This window comes from Brettanomyces bruxellensis, chromosome 8, assembly GCF_011074885.1.
Source record: "Brettanomyces bruxellensis chromosome 8, complete sequence".
Classification (NCBI taxonomy): domain Eukaryota; kingdom Fungi; phylum Ascomycota; class Pichiomycetes; order Pichiales; family Pichiaceae; genus Brettanomyces; species Brettanomyces bruxellensis.
This window is the reverse complement of record NC_054689.1, coordinates 12,929-28,101: the sequence shown is the minus strand read 5'-3', so window position 1 is coordinate 28,101 and position 15,173 is coordinate 12,929. Positions and strand designations below refer to the sequence as shown.

General features: G+C 36.3%; 5 protein-coding genes across 5 annotated transcripts; 2 read left to right on the top strand and 3 right to left on the bottom strand.

Annotated features, from left to right (window-relative positions):
• Window positions 1-73: 73 nt before the first annotated feature.
• Window positions 74-3,013, bottom strand: BRETT_000229 (uncharacterized protein; the record flags this gene model as incomplete). The annotated part of the gene is made up of 1 exon (XM_041278799.1): window positions 74-3,013. One exon carries the CDS (start codon window positions 3,011-3,013, stop codon window positions 74-76), a length of 2,940 nt encoding a protein of 979 aa, XP_041137013.1.
• A 637-nt stretch (window positions 3,014-3,650) lies between these two features.
• On the bottom strand, window positions 3,651-4,787 carry BRETT_000228 (uncharacterized protein; the record flags this gene model as incomplete). The annotated part of the gene is made up of 1 exon (XM_041278798.1): window positions 3,651-4,787. One exon carries the CDS (start codon window positions 4,785-4,787, stop codon window positions 3,651-3,653), a length of 1,137 nt encoding a protein of 378 aa, XP_041137012.1.
• A 333-nt stretch (window positions 4,788-5,120) lies between these two features.
• On the top strand, window positions 5,121-5,525 carry ELF1 (AAA ATPase Elf1; the record flags this gene model as incomplete). Its single annotated transcript, XM_041278797.1, has 2 exons — window positions 5,121-5,123; window positions 5,196-5,525. The coding sequence occupies 2 exons, from the start codon at window positions 5,121-5,123 to the stop codon at window positions 5,523-5,525; spliced, it is 333 nt and encodes a 110-aa protein (XP_041137011.1).
• A 139-nt stretch (window positions 5,526-5,664) lies between these two features.
• On the bottom strand, window positions 5,665-11,343 carry BRETT_000226 (uncharacterized protein; the record flags this gene model as incomplete). Its single annotated transcript, XM_041278796.1, has 1 exon — window positions 5,665-11,343. The coding sequence occupies one exon, from the start codon at window positions 11,341-11,343 to the stop codon at window positions 5,665-5,667; it is 5,679 nt and encodes a 1,892-aa protein (XP_041137010.1).
• A 366-nt stretch (window positions 11,344-11,709) lies between these two features.
• BRETT_000225 (uncharacterized protein) lies at window positions 11,710-15,147 on the top strand (the record flags this gene model as incomplete). The annotated part of the gene is made up of 1 exon (XM_041278795.1): window positions 11,710-15,147. One exon carries the CDS (start codon window positions 11,710-11,712, stop codon window positions 15,145-15,147), a length of 3,438 nt encoding a protein of 1,145 aa, XP_041137009.1.
• Between the last annotated feature and the right edge of the window lie 26 nt (window positions 15,148-15,173).

The following is a 15,173-nucleotide window of genomic DNA, read 5'->3' as shown; positions in this document are numbered from 1 at the left end:
ATATATACATATACAATTACAAAACAAGTCTGTGCGATACGCATCTAATAGATTATCTTTCAATCATTTTATTTTATATATAATTAGATCTGTCCTTACCTATATCTTCTATTTCCTTCAGTGTGACCAAAAGCCTACGTCCTGACGTCCTTTTAACTTCAAAAAAGTGTTGCGTGGCGGAGTATAGTCTACCATCTTCTCTGAAGAAATGGTTTGTTTCGAACGATTCTATATCAGAAGTACGGTCTGAATTGTATTTATTTTCAGTTGGCCAATTGTATTCATTGGCACTTTCGAACAAATGAAGAAACTTTCTGGCAAATTCAATATCATCGCTTTCATCCGTGCTCATCATACGATATAGTAATCTCCGTTCTGCTATCCAGTCTGTCAAACCAGGATATAAAGCATCACGGTTCAAAATTTCTTGAAGGTCAAAAAAGGCTGCTGACATTTCATAAACCTTCGAAACAGAAATATTGTAATCATAAAATAGTTGAATTGCCCAAATTTCATCAGTCAGAGTAGAAAAGTAGACCATTTCCGAATTTGCAATAACAGGGTTTACTTCGGTATTGCCAATAAATTTATTAAACATGTTTATTCCTCGCTGGTGTGCTACTCCGATCCAATGACCATTCAAGTCGATCCTAAAGAGTTCAACCAATTCAGTATTATTTCTCTTTGAAATGGCCAGTACATATACATCCATCAACATTTCACATGCAGGTTCACCACGGTCCCGGATAATATTAAAATCAATATAATTATCGATAAATTTAGATGATATCAACTCTAATGTATCGTAATCCAAAAGAAGTAGTCGCCCATCATCATGACCCAATAGGATGAAACTCTTTGTATCTGAATGAGTTATGTAAATTCTAGAGCAATTGTATCTCATAAATCCCAACATTGCGTGTATAGATGTCGACACTCCCACGAATTTCAACTGAGAGAAAGCATTTAGGTATGCCACTTTATTACTTTGCCTACCGCCAACTTTTAAAGCCTGAATGATGTTTGAAATTCCCAAGATAGGAAAATTCTGTAACCACTGTATCTCTCCCATTAGTAAACTAAAGCAGTACGACCCCGTTGAATGTACTCCGATAAATATGTCGTCGCTTATTTTCATTAGACTCTCTAAACGGGTTGTCATAGGTTGTATTAGATATGCCTCCTGCTTATTCATGAGAAAAACATATATTTTTTTATCAAATCCACTTATCACAATTACCGTTTGGTTCAACGCAATGATGTCCATCGCACTCGTCGGAAGATAAAATTGCTGATGCCTGCAATATTTCATATTTTTGTTGAATATAACATGATCGATTGCATGTTTCGAAGAATAACTTACTAGTGCTTGAATGTTGTTATCTGTCACTTTGATTATTTTTAAACGTTCGATTTCCGAAAAGAATGGAATACTATATACTGTTGTACAACTTCCATTGTAAATTCCCATATATATCGTTTTCTGACATAGCGCCAAAAAGGAGTTATCTTGAGTATCAAAAAGCTCAATCGATTTGTCAAATCTAACCAAATGTTCAAGATAAAAAGAATCTTCAGATTCCATCGTCAACCAAGAAATTGAATATCTTGACACACATAAGTGACCTGATATTTTCAAAATGTTATCTCTTTTCGAATGATGTCTAATTTTGATTTGAAAAGTGACACTTGGCTCTTCATCACAGGTCACCCCAAAAAATGTGTGTTCAGTTTGATTCTCGAAAACTAAAACCTTCCCATCAAAAATTCCAAGACAGATCGATTGTGCCTCAATATTAATTTCACTGACAACACATGCAGGCCCTTTTTGAGCAAGTAAATAATGAGAATGCCAGCAATCCTCTATCAGTGTTACCTGTCTCCCCTTAGAAAAAATTGTACGCATATCGCCAAATTCAGTGATATTACTGAGAGTTGGAACTTCTTCTTCATGTGTTGGTAGAACACACCTGTATTCAATTGTTCCAGCATCATAATCCACATTTAAAAAGTATGGTTGGTGATGGCCTCCAAAAATTGGGTTCCAGGCCAATATTTCTGTTCCAAACAAATGCATGCTTTCCATAGAAGAAATATGGCCTACAAGCAACCTTCTTGTGAAATTGTCAACATCGACAACATAATACTGAGATTCCACGTCACATACTAATATCTTAGAACTATTTAATGCGCAAATCGAAACTATAGCTTTAATCCGTGGAATTTCTCTTTGAGTCTTTTTAAGCAGATCGACTATGAACAAATGGCTGCCCCCTATAGCAAAAATAGAGTCTGTCACCTTTGTAATCACTTTTGCACACGGCTCAATAATCGACATCTTGCTTTCCGTATTGGTAGTTCCTTTCTTTGTTATGTATGTACACATTAACTTGTCCTCAGCATTCTGCTCTGGAGAAACATAATATGCCTCAAAGCCGCAATTTTTCTCATTTAAGTAGATATTGGTTATCGAATTCACTGTAGTTCTTGTAGCTTTGTAAATCATGTCACTCCATGTACAATAATTAGCTTGATATCCTATGATTTCAAAATAAGATGGTCCCACAACGACATCAGTCCTTATTTTTCTTTTGACTGAACTGTTGGGAGGGATTGTATAATCAAAATCCAGTGAAAGAAATATTGTGTCTGATTTTTCACAGTAGATCAGAAATACACGAGTATGCCTTAAGTACTTAACCTTTAAAATATCTTCGCCAAAACTGTGAACTTTTTTAACTCCGTCCTTACTAATTCTCAGAGCGTATGATACCCGAAAAATGTATATTTGTTGATTGTGATGAAAAATGGCCACGATATTCTCGTTAGAGAGTGACGTCCTCTTTATGGAATAGGGCTCTAGGCCGTATATCTTCCTTGAAATTTGTTCTGCAGACTTTTGCAGGGTATCTGCAGAACTATCAATCACTTTTCTATCATTATATGGACACACAAAATTTTCATTGATATCGTTATCATTCAAGGTATAGCGGTAATCCTCAGTTTCATTCATAAGAAGTAATTGTTGTGTGTTATGAATTTCTCTGAAATTAATATGGAAAGGTATTCCATGTATATAGCTTCAGTGTTACTAGCCGTTCTCAATGGTGACCTTTATTAATCAGGATCTGAAATGCGATCTACGCATGCAATTCAAGGATAGAAATTTGTAAAGTGTCTACCGATCAAAAAAAAAAAATAATCTCGGTTTAGTGTCGGATTTCGCGGATTTTTAGAATTTCGAACAAGAGCACACAGAGAGAATCCCACTTGTAAAAAGAGATATCTGAGTCTTGCTAAAACTATACTATGTAACAAATACTTCCTTTTTTTTCTTGAAAAAGTTTAAAAAAGACAAGCTGGTATATATTTTTAATTTAATATTGACTGTATCATAAGTTGACAGTATTTTCCATATTGATATCATTATCGATCATTATTCGTGTCACTGAGTTTTGCAACTTCACACACCAGGAATCGGTATCTAGCTAGTCAACATATCATCCTTACACAAATTAATTGGCTTCACTCTAAATTTGGGTACCATTCACTAAATCGGTTACCTCACATTTCTACGATATCACACTTTTTCACAACTATCTTTTTCCTCACATTTATTATTTCAAATATTTTATTACATTGCTGAATTATTAGACCTCAATCTTCTTTCCCAGATCTTGTGAAGATGAACCCTCCTCTTCAACATACTTTCTCTTTTTATGCTTAGCTCTCTTAGAATCAATAACTTTTCGTGCCTCCTCTTCATCAAACGCTAGTTCTATTAATCCCCGTTCATACAAAGATAGTTCATCACTATCATCTTTCTCAAGAACCGGCTCAGTGTCCTTTCCAACTGGAAGCTTTCCACCAATCACATCTTCGTCGCTATGAACTTCACGGTTCACGTAAATTGGAATGCTTGGAGACGTTTCCAATTTTAGTTGAAGTATACGTATTGGAAATCTCGAAAGATAATTTATAATTGTGTTTAAATTGTCATGTAAGTTCTTCCTATCTTGTTTCAAGCTTCCAAGTTTCAAAGAAATATTCACTCCCATTGGCGGAATAAAGTAGGTGCTATGGAGCACCTTCAATATTTGATTTTTTAAAGTCTGTACGGAGACAGCGGTCTTATCCTTAGAATAAACTTTTATTGGTATTGGGAATTTTGCTGACCCATAAAATCTTTTTCCCAAAAGCTTTGGAAGAGTTGTAATCAAATAATCATCACTTAAAAATAAGTCATACTTCTCCCATAGCTTTCTACGGGCTTCAAAACTCTTATATGTGGTTTTCAATTCTTTAGCTGGAATAATCTTTTCAAGATGAGGGATATTTTCAGCCTCTATTTTTTCTAAAAGAGATTCGTCAATAGTATTATCCTTCACAAACACACAAACCTTGAATGGCTCACCATCATCTAAATCTAAATTATTAATGGAATGTTCAAGTCTGATCCCTTTCGGTTTCAACGACTGCTTCTTCGCAAAGAACTTCAAGCTTGTAGCCTGAAGATACAAGCAAAGATCCTTGGAATCTTCATCAAAAAGTGCTAGTTTGCCTGATTTATCCTGTTCCTTCTGTAGCTTACGATCGTTCCATTTGCTTAGTTCCAAAACAGCTTTGTCCACTATCTTTTCTGCAACTCTGATTGAAGATTCATTATCATCTTCCAAGTTTTCTTTCAAAGTGGTGTTTTCCTTGACTTCAGGACTTTCTTTAGTACGCACCTTAGTCTTGACCAACTTAACCTTTCTAACTCTCTTAGAGCCTTTTTTAGCGGGCATTTTTGTGTTTATTTTAACGTAGACACCTTATTTATATTCTTTAATATACTGAACAATCTTGGAAATCCTGGAGATCGAGGAAAAATTTTCTTTTAGGTTTTACATCAAAATCTCTTGAATTTTTTTTTTTTTCTATCCTCCATCCTTCTTAGAAGAATCAGTAGAATGATATAGACTAGAATTGCACTTCCGACGCGACGAATACATTTTTGTTGTGTACGGAGGATCATTAGGCAAAAAAACGTATTTCTTCCATTTGTACTATATTCATCTCTTTCAACTGTGTGTAGCTTCTCATATACAATATCCAATATCAATAAACATTAACACATAATGGTAAGTAGTATTTTGCGTTTAGTATGATTTTAGTATGGGGTTCTACTAACACAAGGTTTTGCGTTGTTATAGGGAAGAAGAAAGAAAACTACCAGAAAGCCAGTCAAAAAGCTCAGACAGAAGCTGGATACTCAGTTTACCTGTTTGTTCTGTAATCATGAAAGATCGGTGTCATGTACAATGGATAAAAAGTCGGATATTGGAATCTTACTTTGCAAAGTTTGTGGACAATCGTTTCAAAGTCCCATTAACTCTCTCTCAGAGCCAATAGATGTTTATTCAGACTGGGTGGATGCATGTGAGGCTGTCGCAGATGAGGAAGCAAAGCTGGCGAAAAGTGGTAAAACTTTAGTGGATGACGGTGGTGATGAAGAAGATGAAGAAAAAGATGAAGGCTATTGAGGTCTTTTATAATCTAATATGACTTTGTGTATTTTAGTTCGCTGCTCTCTACTAATAGAATTATATCATATTATTTAAAAATCGAAAGCATATTTAAATTCTAATCTTATTACGTTATATAGCCCTCTTAAAAAGTAAATCATAACTTCCTTCTTCTGACATTCCTACCTTTTGCTCTTGTCCTTCTCTTTCTTATTCTCGTTCTTCTTTTTCTAACCACATTCTTAAAGGAAATTCTGTGACGTCGTTCTGTATCGCCAACATTTTCCGAAGTTATAGAGGAGCTTTGCTTTAAGTGATTGGCTCTCGTCGCCATAGCAGCCTTGCTGGCTCTTCCCCTAAGTAATCTATTTGACTTAAGTCTCGCTGCAATTGAAGTATCAATGTTTTCCTCCGCATCTGTTTTCGACTTATTATGATCATCGTCTGTAGTTATGCGCTCTTCATCATCCTCCTTTTGTTTCACCAAATAAGAACCCTTAAAGTCAAGGTGAGGTTTTAAATTTTCACTATCAGATGTTTTAGCAGTATCTATGGCATCCTTTGAAAGTTCCGGGATTGATTTTGAGGTCTTGGCATCTTCCTTCCCTGAATCTTCTTCTATAAAATATTCAGCCTCCTCGACTAGATTCCTAATTCCACGAGGCAACTCCGCTTCTTGTTTTGGTGTCAATGTCGCACCTTCAGATGGATCGTTAGTTTCAATTTGAGCAGAGTCGTATGATAAAACCCTTCCACTTCTTGTCGATATTCCACTTCCACCACTGGCCCGCCTAATAGAAGGTCCGCGATAGGCAAGATCGCGCCTTCTTGGTGATTTTGATCGGGATCTTGTTCTGCGACTAACACTATCAGTTCGACCATCCGATAAGCGTCTTTGTTTATTCTCGGAACTTTCAACACTTGAATCCCTCCCAACAGATCTTCCTCTCTTCCGGACCCTAATTTCTTGGTTCTCTTCAATGTCAGAGTTTGATGCAGGGGGTAAAGAAGGGACAATTTGGATCCTTGAAGAATCAGACTGAAATTCTTCCTTTAAATTTGTCTCAAGATTTTTCTCTGGATGGACAACAATTGTTTGAGGAACCTCCTCGTCTATAATTGAAGGCGTCGGGATTTTGTTCTCGGGTTTCACCTCGATGGTCTCAACAGCATCTTTACCAGAAATTTTGTCCGTTTGATCTGTCTTCGTACTCTCAGGTTGAACCACAATTGTCTCGATATCATTTAAAGGTTGCTCTTTAGAGTCAAGTAAATCCGGAGCTGATTTTGCCAGGATCTCGTTATCATCCAGATCCTCGTCTACTTTCAATTTGAGAAAATCACTAGAGTCCTGTGGATTTGATGACGTTTCAACAGCCCCTCCATTGTTAGATGGTCCTTTGGAAAGTATCGTTCGAATCTTCGACAATAGCCCTCCTTGTTTCATCTTTTCAAAGTTTGTCACATGGTCTTTGTTGACAGTGGTTTCATTTTTTGTTTCCGAACCATTAGAAATAACAATTTCTTTGCCATACTTTTCATCTGCTCTTTCTAATTCATGACTTCTGACTTCTAAAGTTGGAACATCTTCTTCTCCATTATTTTCTTCCTGCGTATCAGTGAGCTTCACTTTACCAGTTTCATCACTCTCACCTTTAAAGCTTTCAACGCCGGATACTTTGTTTGATAATTTCCCCTGATTCTCTGTACTGACATGGGTTTCAATATTATTCTTGATTACCGTATCATCATCTTCATTTAGTGGATTGTCTAAGGTTGAACTATCATGTGTCACTTTACTATCATCGTCGCCATTATTTAATGTTTCCTTTTCATTATCTTCATCATTGTGGCCATCATTGTTTGCCCACGCAACTGCCGTTTCGTTAGATATGTCATTTGTTTCCATTATATCCTGCACGTTTTCTTTTTCTACCGTTTTCTTTGATTCTTTTTCAACAATCTCTGCTTCCTCAGGTTCAGGCTCTTCTCTATGTGTTTCTATGTCTTCTTCTCTGTTTATTTGTATTTCATCCCCACCTGTTAATTCATCTGATGTAGACACAAAATTCTTAATTCCTTTCCATGCAGACTGTATTTGTGATGCCGCCGATTTCAAAGATTCCTGTATTTTAGTCTCCTTCCGAAAACTATTTTCAGCCTCTTCCCTTCCTGCTTTATTTATGTCTCCATCGACAGCAACATCATCTGTATTATCAGAGAGCACATCTATGGATTCCCCTTTCACATTTTTATCCTCATCAGTGAATGACGTATCAGCGGCAACCACACTGTTCATCTCCATTTTTTGAGAATTAAGTGCAGGCTGTGACCCTAGTTTCGTATTGGATTCGTCACTTGAATGGTTATCATTGATATCATTTAGCTCAGAGGATGCAGCCTCATCTCCCAAATCGCCCTTAATGCTTTCATCTTTAATTGTCCCAGAAATTTTGCCAGCATTTGCAATGTTTATATCAGCAGATGCCTCAGAAATGCTTCCTTCTCCAGATTTCACTGATTCAGTACCTGCTGATTTGTGAACTGAATTTGCATCATCGTTCCCGGCCAATAAATCTAGAGAACTTGATGACATTATTGCATCATTTGCAAATGATTCAGCAGCATGAATTAATTTCATTGCGGTGGGCTTTTCGGTGCTATTCGAGATAGATTTCTGCCCATCACTCCCGGAGTCTCTGTTATCCAATTGAGCAGCTAGAGTTTTCTTGGATTGTTCACTAAACTTATCATATAGAGCGGAATCCCCATCAACTATTTGATCCACTGTCTTCAATTTCTTCAATTTACTTCCACTCTTCAGCCATCCAAAAGATAAAATACGCCTTATTTTGATGCCCAGTGAAGAATCTTCTTCCTCCTCATCATTTTCATTCTCTAAGCTTCTTTTCTTTGCTTCGCTAGTGTGAAGTTCGTTACTCTCAACTTTTTCCTCCAACCTCCCTGACGTATTACCTATCTGGTCCACATTTGCCTCGTCAGCATCCTTTTCAACATCAGGCACGATTTCTTGACCATTTTCGGACTCTTCGTTACTCAAAGAAGTAGATTGTAATTCTTTAACCACTGAACTTTTCTCAGACTCCTCCTCCCTTATCAAGGATTCATTTGCTGATGCATCTGAAGTATCGTTCTCCCCATTATCGCTGCTGTCGTTAGATATGTAAACTGTGCGGTTCGCAGGTATCACCTCGGGCGAGTCCGTTGCTAATGTTTCGTTATAGAGAGCGGTGACGTAAGCTGTGTCGTCTTCTTCTTCAGTTCTTGACATGATCATTGATGATTCGGATAATGCACCAATGCTTCCCTCACTAGTATTTTCATGATTTTCTAGATTGTTGGGATTTCCTAAAGCATCTGACTCTTTTCCATGTTTCTCTCTTCCAACAAGATCCTTCCGATCATTTGACACAGGAGCTTTTGCTACTTCATCCTTGTATAGAATCTCAGAAGTTTGCTCTACGGTGTCATTTTCTTCCATATGAGAATCTGCATTATTCGGTGAAATAGCCTTGTCTTCCCATATTTTTCTGGGTAACAATGTAACATTCGTGTCACGTGTTGATGATTCTTTGCCGGTTCCTTCATCCACTATAACATCTTCATCATTTTCAGTTACGCTTCCAGCAGAGTTTTTATTGTGAATAGTTATTGATTGGTCGAGCAAATCTAATAGGGATGGATTAAGCTTCGCAGGCTGTGGTGTTGGTATTTTCAGAGGAGGAGGAACGTACTCTGGAGTGCTTGGCTTATCATTGTCTCCAATCGCCACTGATTTTACAGATGCACCAGACGCAGTTTTTTGCGACTCAATAGCCGTTTGGTTATCCAAGGTACGAGAAACCTTATCTTTTGTATTTTCTGGTATTATCAACTTTTCAAAATCGGGGTGCTTTTGCCCAGACTCAAATTCATCACCCAAGTTTGCATTTTGCTCTGTCGTACTGTTATCAATCAAATGTGTGTTTATATCTTCAACAGCAGTTTCAAAAAGTTGGGGATCTAATGAACTAGACTCAAATGTAGCATTAGCATCAACTTTCTGGTTTTCGTTCAATAAATTCCGCTGTGTTGTATCCTTTTCGGACTCCGATTCCGAATCGGAGGGTGCAACGTGTATATAGCCTGTTTTATCGGCTTCTGATTCATCGCTGTTAATCACATCATCATCATAGTTTTCTGACTCTTCTGGTGCATATCTACGATGCACATCATCGATTTCCGGAACATTTTCGCTTTCTTGCGTCAACCTTGCAATATGCATCCAATAACTTTCGGTTGAAGCGTCGCCCGTTGAATTGGCATTTTCAATAATATCTGCGTAATTATTATCTGTGAATGTGGAGTTTATTTCCGGCTGAATATTTGTTTTTGGATTCTCATTAAAGTTTTCATTTTCCTCCTGTTCAACACTATCTGATTCGTCTTCACTATCAATTGCTATTGCATTGTCCATGGTATTTCCGTTAACATCTGCTACTTCCGAACCATAAGAAGTGCTTTCTCCTAAAGATCCGTCAGATTCATTAGAGTGTTCTTCCAATTGTATTTCATATGCTCGCTCTGTTGCTATTCCAGAATCCACTACCGAGTTTCTTGTACTTTCTTCGGATGAGCCTTCATCATTATTAGCTTGATCCGATGAATTTCCGATATCTGCTTCAGATTCGGATATGGATACATCTATATCAGATATCCGTGATTCCTCAGATGTTCCGCTTACCGGGCAGTTACTGGAGCCCCTAGATTCATGTTGTTCGTCAACTTCCTCATGGGGAACAACAGAGATTCTTGGTGGCCAAGATTCCTCATTCTGTAAGTACTCGAAATCTTCTTCTTCGGAATCTTCTCTACTAGGTTCTCCTGATTCAGTCTTATTTTCCGAGTTATCCTCTTGTTCGGAGTATGCATAATTTCTGTTGCCACCTTCGCTGCAATTACCACTATTATTAAGTTCGTCTGATTCCTCTTCTGATGGTGTATTCACTGATGTAGCATCAGCTACGTTATCTTCTTTATCATTGCTGTAAGTTCCATCATCTTGTTCATCATCAGTCTGGTTTATATCTGACATGTTTTCTTCCTCACTAGAAGAATGAATATTCACGATCTCTGAATATTGCTGATCTTTCTTTTCCTCCCCGACGGCTTTACTTATTTCTCCCTCATCAATACCTTGCGCTAAAGATTCTGCATCGGTCTGAGGAATGTCTTCTTCTTTAACAGATTCACTCTTATGTCTGTTTGCACCTTCAGATAAGACTTTTCCAAGCCTGAGCTGTTTTATGAACTGCGAGAGCTTCTTCATTTTAGTTTCGTCTTCCTTAATCACAAGCATTTTTTCTCTTTCCACCCTGTATTCCTTATCCAAATTTTCATAAAACTCTTTCTCTTCTTTTTTTGAGGAGCTCACATAATTGTTATACCTCTCTTTCAATTTTTCGTACCATTGAAAATCGCTGGAAGATACGCCACTTCCATTGATGACCACATTTCTGTTCTTCGAGTCATTATTTCCTGAACTCTTGATAATATTTCCATCAGCGTGATTGTCATTTGTAACTAAACTTAAGGTTCCTGCGCTACCGGAGTCCTCTTCGAACTCTGTGAGATGTATATTTGCTCTTCTAGCTAGAGTTGACCAATATTCGGGGTTTCTATAATAAAGGGTATTATCAAATGGTTCGGAAATTATAGCCTTTTGTCCGTAAAGCTCCTCCTTTGCCTTATCAAGAAATGGTGTTACACTCAGACTTTCTTTCTCCTTATTATCTTTTGAGGGCTTTCTTTTCTCATTATTTGATATACCCGACATATTTTACGTGAAATTCCAAAAATAAATGCTCTCAAATTCACTAAATTCAAGCAAGTCTCCTTTCCCTTTAGTTTATATCTGGATGCTTTCAACTAATTAATATATGATACAAAATATCGTAAATTGAAACTTTAAGGTTGAAGTATGTAAAATTGGCAATGTTTACTGAAACTTTTCTTTTTTACGACTTTTTTTTCTTGGCCTGTTTTTTATGGCCACGCTAAATAGATGATCTTCGACTAGCAAATAATATTCTCTAGCGTCGTTTAAGGTTAATTATGGCTAGATTTTCTGTACTTCATTCCATACTTTTATTTAAAAGATAGTCATCGTTTCTCCGGACTGTTATAAAAATTTGTTGAGGAGATGGATCATTTATCGCAATCCGTGACTCTAGCCGTAGGGTATTATGACCCATTTCAAGTTTTCAGTGCCATTTTAGGCGAAAAGTTCAAAAAGCAAACGAATTTGAACAGTCTCTATTGGAAATATAAACCTGCAGATTCAATTAGAACAATTAAAAATGTTCAGCTAAGATATGTTGAAGACGATTTGGCAAATAAAGTCACAAATATAAATGAAGAGGATGTTTTTATGAAGTTCATCTTCGTAACCACCACGAGTGTGGATGAGTATAGGTCTAAGGTAAGACCAATAATTAGACAATGGCTAAACAATGTGAAGTCCATGAATCCAAGGGTGACTTATTGTATTATCCTTTATGAAAACATATCTCTTCGTTCTGCTGCTGACAAGTTTTTAAAAACAAGTATTTTGACTAAAATACGAAATGATTTCGCTGATCCTGAGATGACGCTACAAAATTCTTTCAAGATCAAGTCGAGCTACAGTGATTCTGATGCGGAATGTGAAATTTGGAATGGTTTGGTTAGCATGATCAAACTTGGGATAATGGAATCTATATCCGCAAAAATGGATTATTTTCACACTTTAAGACCAAAGTTATTAGGAGTTAGAAAAAGTGCAGATTTATTTTTAAAAATTGGACAGTTTGTGGATTCTGCTGAATTTTATAGTCGGATTCTACAATCTGTTGGTAATATCAACAAGGAGGATGGCTTTGAAAGAGTTGATTTCCAGGATTTACCTCTCCGCTCCATGATATCGAATGTTCGATCATCTACATATATGACTACAAAGTACGAGATCAAAGCGTACGCTTATGAAAGGTTATCACAGATATTAATGAACGATTCGGTAAAGACTATTGGTCTATATATGAGAAATTCTTTAAAATTGGCAGATTTCCTACTTAGTTTTTTGAACTCTATTTATGACTGCAACAAGAAGAGCGAATTTTGTATTCTTCTGATTGAGGACTTTTTCAGCGACAAAAAGCTTAGATTCATTCTTGATAAGAACGAGGAAGTCCCAAATCAGCTCTATGAGGTACTCGGAGACCTAAAATTTCTTGAAAAAGATGAATTAACTAATCTAGGAAATTCAAAAAATTACAAGATGAAAGGATGTTTATCTGATATTTCATTTACTTCTAGCAGCGGTGAAAGTATGCATCCTTATAAAGTCATAAGCATGAAAATTGAGAAATTTATAAAGACAGAGAAGCTGTTCAAACAGCATGTTGTTGAAATCACAGAAGAATGTATCAAGTTGTATTCGCAGTCTCCTTATAAGCAGAATACTGTTGATACATTGTCAACAGAAGTTGCGCTGATGTTATACTATAGCATGAATGATTATGAAACTTCCGTGGAAGTTATTAGTAACTCGTTTCAATTTTACAAATCATCCGGATGGAATTCTGTTTCTTTGGCGTTACTCAAAGTTTACGTCGACAATTTGAGCAAACTTAGAAAGAAGGCGGATCATTCTATTGTCGCTGATTTGCTTGTTTCCTATCTAGAAATGATTTCAATGAATCAGGAGAATATGTTGGATCAATTCAGAAATCTTGTCAGTGATATATCTGAACCTCTGATTATAGAAAATGATAATATTATTGACATTAGCATTAATCCAGAAATAGAATGCGTGTCACCAGACATATATGCCATTTCTGTGCATTTCGATAGTAAGTTATCTGATATAAAGGCAGATAGTATTGTTCTTTCATTAACTTCGCAAGACGATGCTCCGTGTCAAAATGAAGATCATTATTTAAGTTCACTTGAGTTTTCGACTACAGATTTTATGTTAAAAACAAAATTCTCATGTATCTTGAAATCGAAAAAGATCATAGTTGGAGAATATTTCGCCACGAAGATGACAATTCATATTGGAAAGTTATGTTTGGTAAAGCATATCTTTAAATCTGTTAAAATGTTCCAAATTAATTCACTCATCAAAAGCGATCGCATCCTTTCCAATACTATGATTGACATTAGTGTTCCAAAAACAAGATATCTGAACAATGATCAAGTATTACTTGTTGTACATGTTGGAGATAATCCATTCAATAAATTTGAATTCATTTTAAACCAGTTTGATGAGAGTCGATTGATATCACATGCCGATTATCTCTTATCAGTAATTCAGTTCAAAGATAATTCCAGAATTAGACTGAATCTTGAATTTGACATCGAGAATTTAGGAGGTGCGTTGGCATTCAAATATTCCGGTGATAAAATTATGAACAAGGGCGATGAAATTCTCTTGTATATCCCATACATGTTTCCTCCTGATGTGTCGAACACAAAGGTATTTGTGGGATGTAACTTCATTTTTGGAGATGGTTATTCTAAATATTGCAGCAAATCCCTTGAAACTTCTCTTTCGATTGCAGTTTCTGTCCAAGATATTTTTAAATCATCAAATCTATTTTCTAATTATACCATAAATTCAGTCATGGTTGACAATCCAGTTAGGGTGCAAAGGGTGAGTCTCGATTCTCCGAAAAATGACTACCAAACAAAGATTGATACATGGCACTCTCCAAAGAATGTTATTGCATATATCGATCAGGGATCCACTTTTTTTTATCGTTTAACAAATTTAAAGGATGAATCTTTAAATTTATCGATTGAATACAATGATCTACATTCTGAAATTGTTGAAATTTTCAAGAGTCTCTATTACGAAAAACTTGAAGCATCGAAGCCCTATCTCCTTAGGTATTTCAATGTTTTAAGTGAAGAAATTTTTGATAAATTGGATTTTAAGCATAATTTATATGGACTGACAGGGAGAGTTGAATTGGTGAATTATGATCTTTCTAAATTTTCGAAAGTGTTCAAGTTAATAAATACTACGGATCTTTCCGTAATCATACAATCCATCGCTGAGTTGGTACATGATTTAAACTCCCAAACTTTTAAAGTTAATGATGAGATTCTAGCGGATATTCAGCACAGACTTATAATCAGTGTTCCGTTACCCGTTATCAATATTATCAATATTGTTGAGCTTGACTTCCAGAAAAAGCTTCAATACCTGGTTTGCCAACCAATCGAGGTTACTCTTCGACTTCGCGTTATTGTCCTTCAGAAACCTAATAATAGCGAGAAAAAGGTAAGGTTCCAGGCATCTTCAACGCCAAAAAAGATTAAATTGCAGCTCAATTTTGCTGAGCATGAACAGTTGTGGCTTATTGCCGGTGAACAGAATTTCACGAAGGAGATCTCCCTTGATATCGCTCATAAACCAAAAAATGTTTTAGAGACTGAACTTACTTTAATTCCTTTGCAAATTGGAAGATTAGAATTGCCACGAATTGAAGTTCATAACCTAACAAACTTCAACATTGAAATGGAGCTTGATTACAAGAACAGTTCCGAAACTGTTCTTGTTGTTTCGGAGCTCAACAAGGTTGTGCATACATTTTAGCCGAATCTTCTATTTTTTGTCTAATA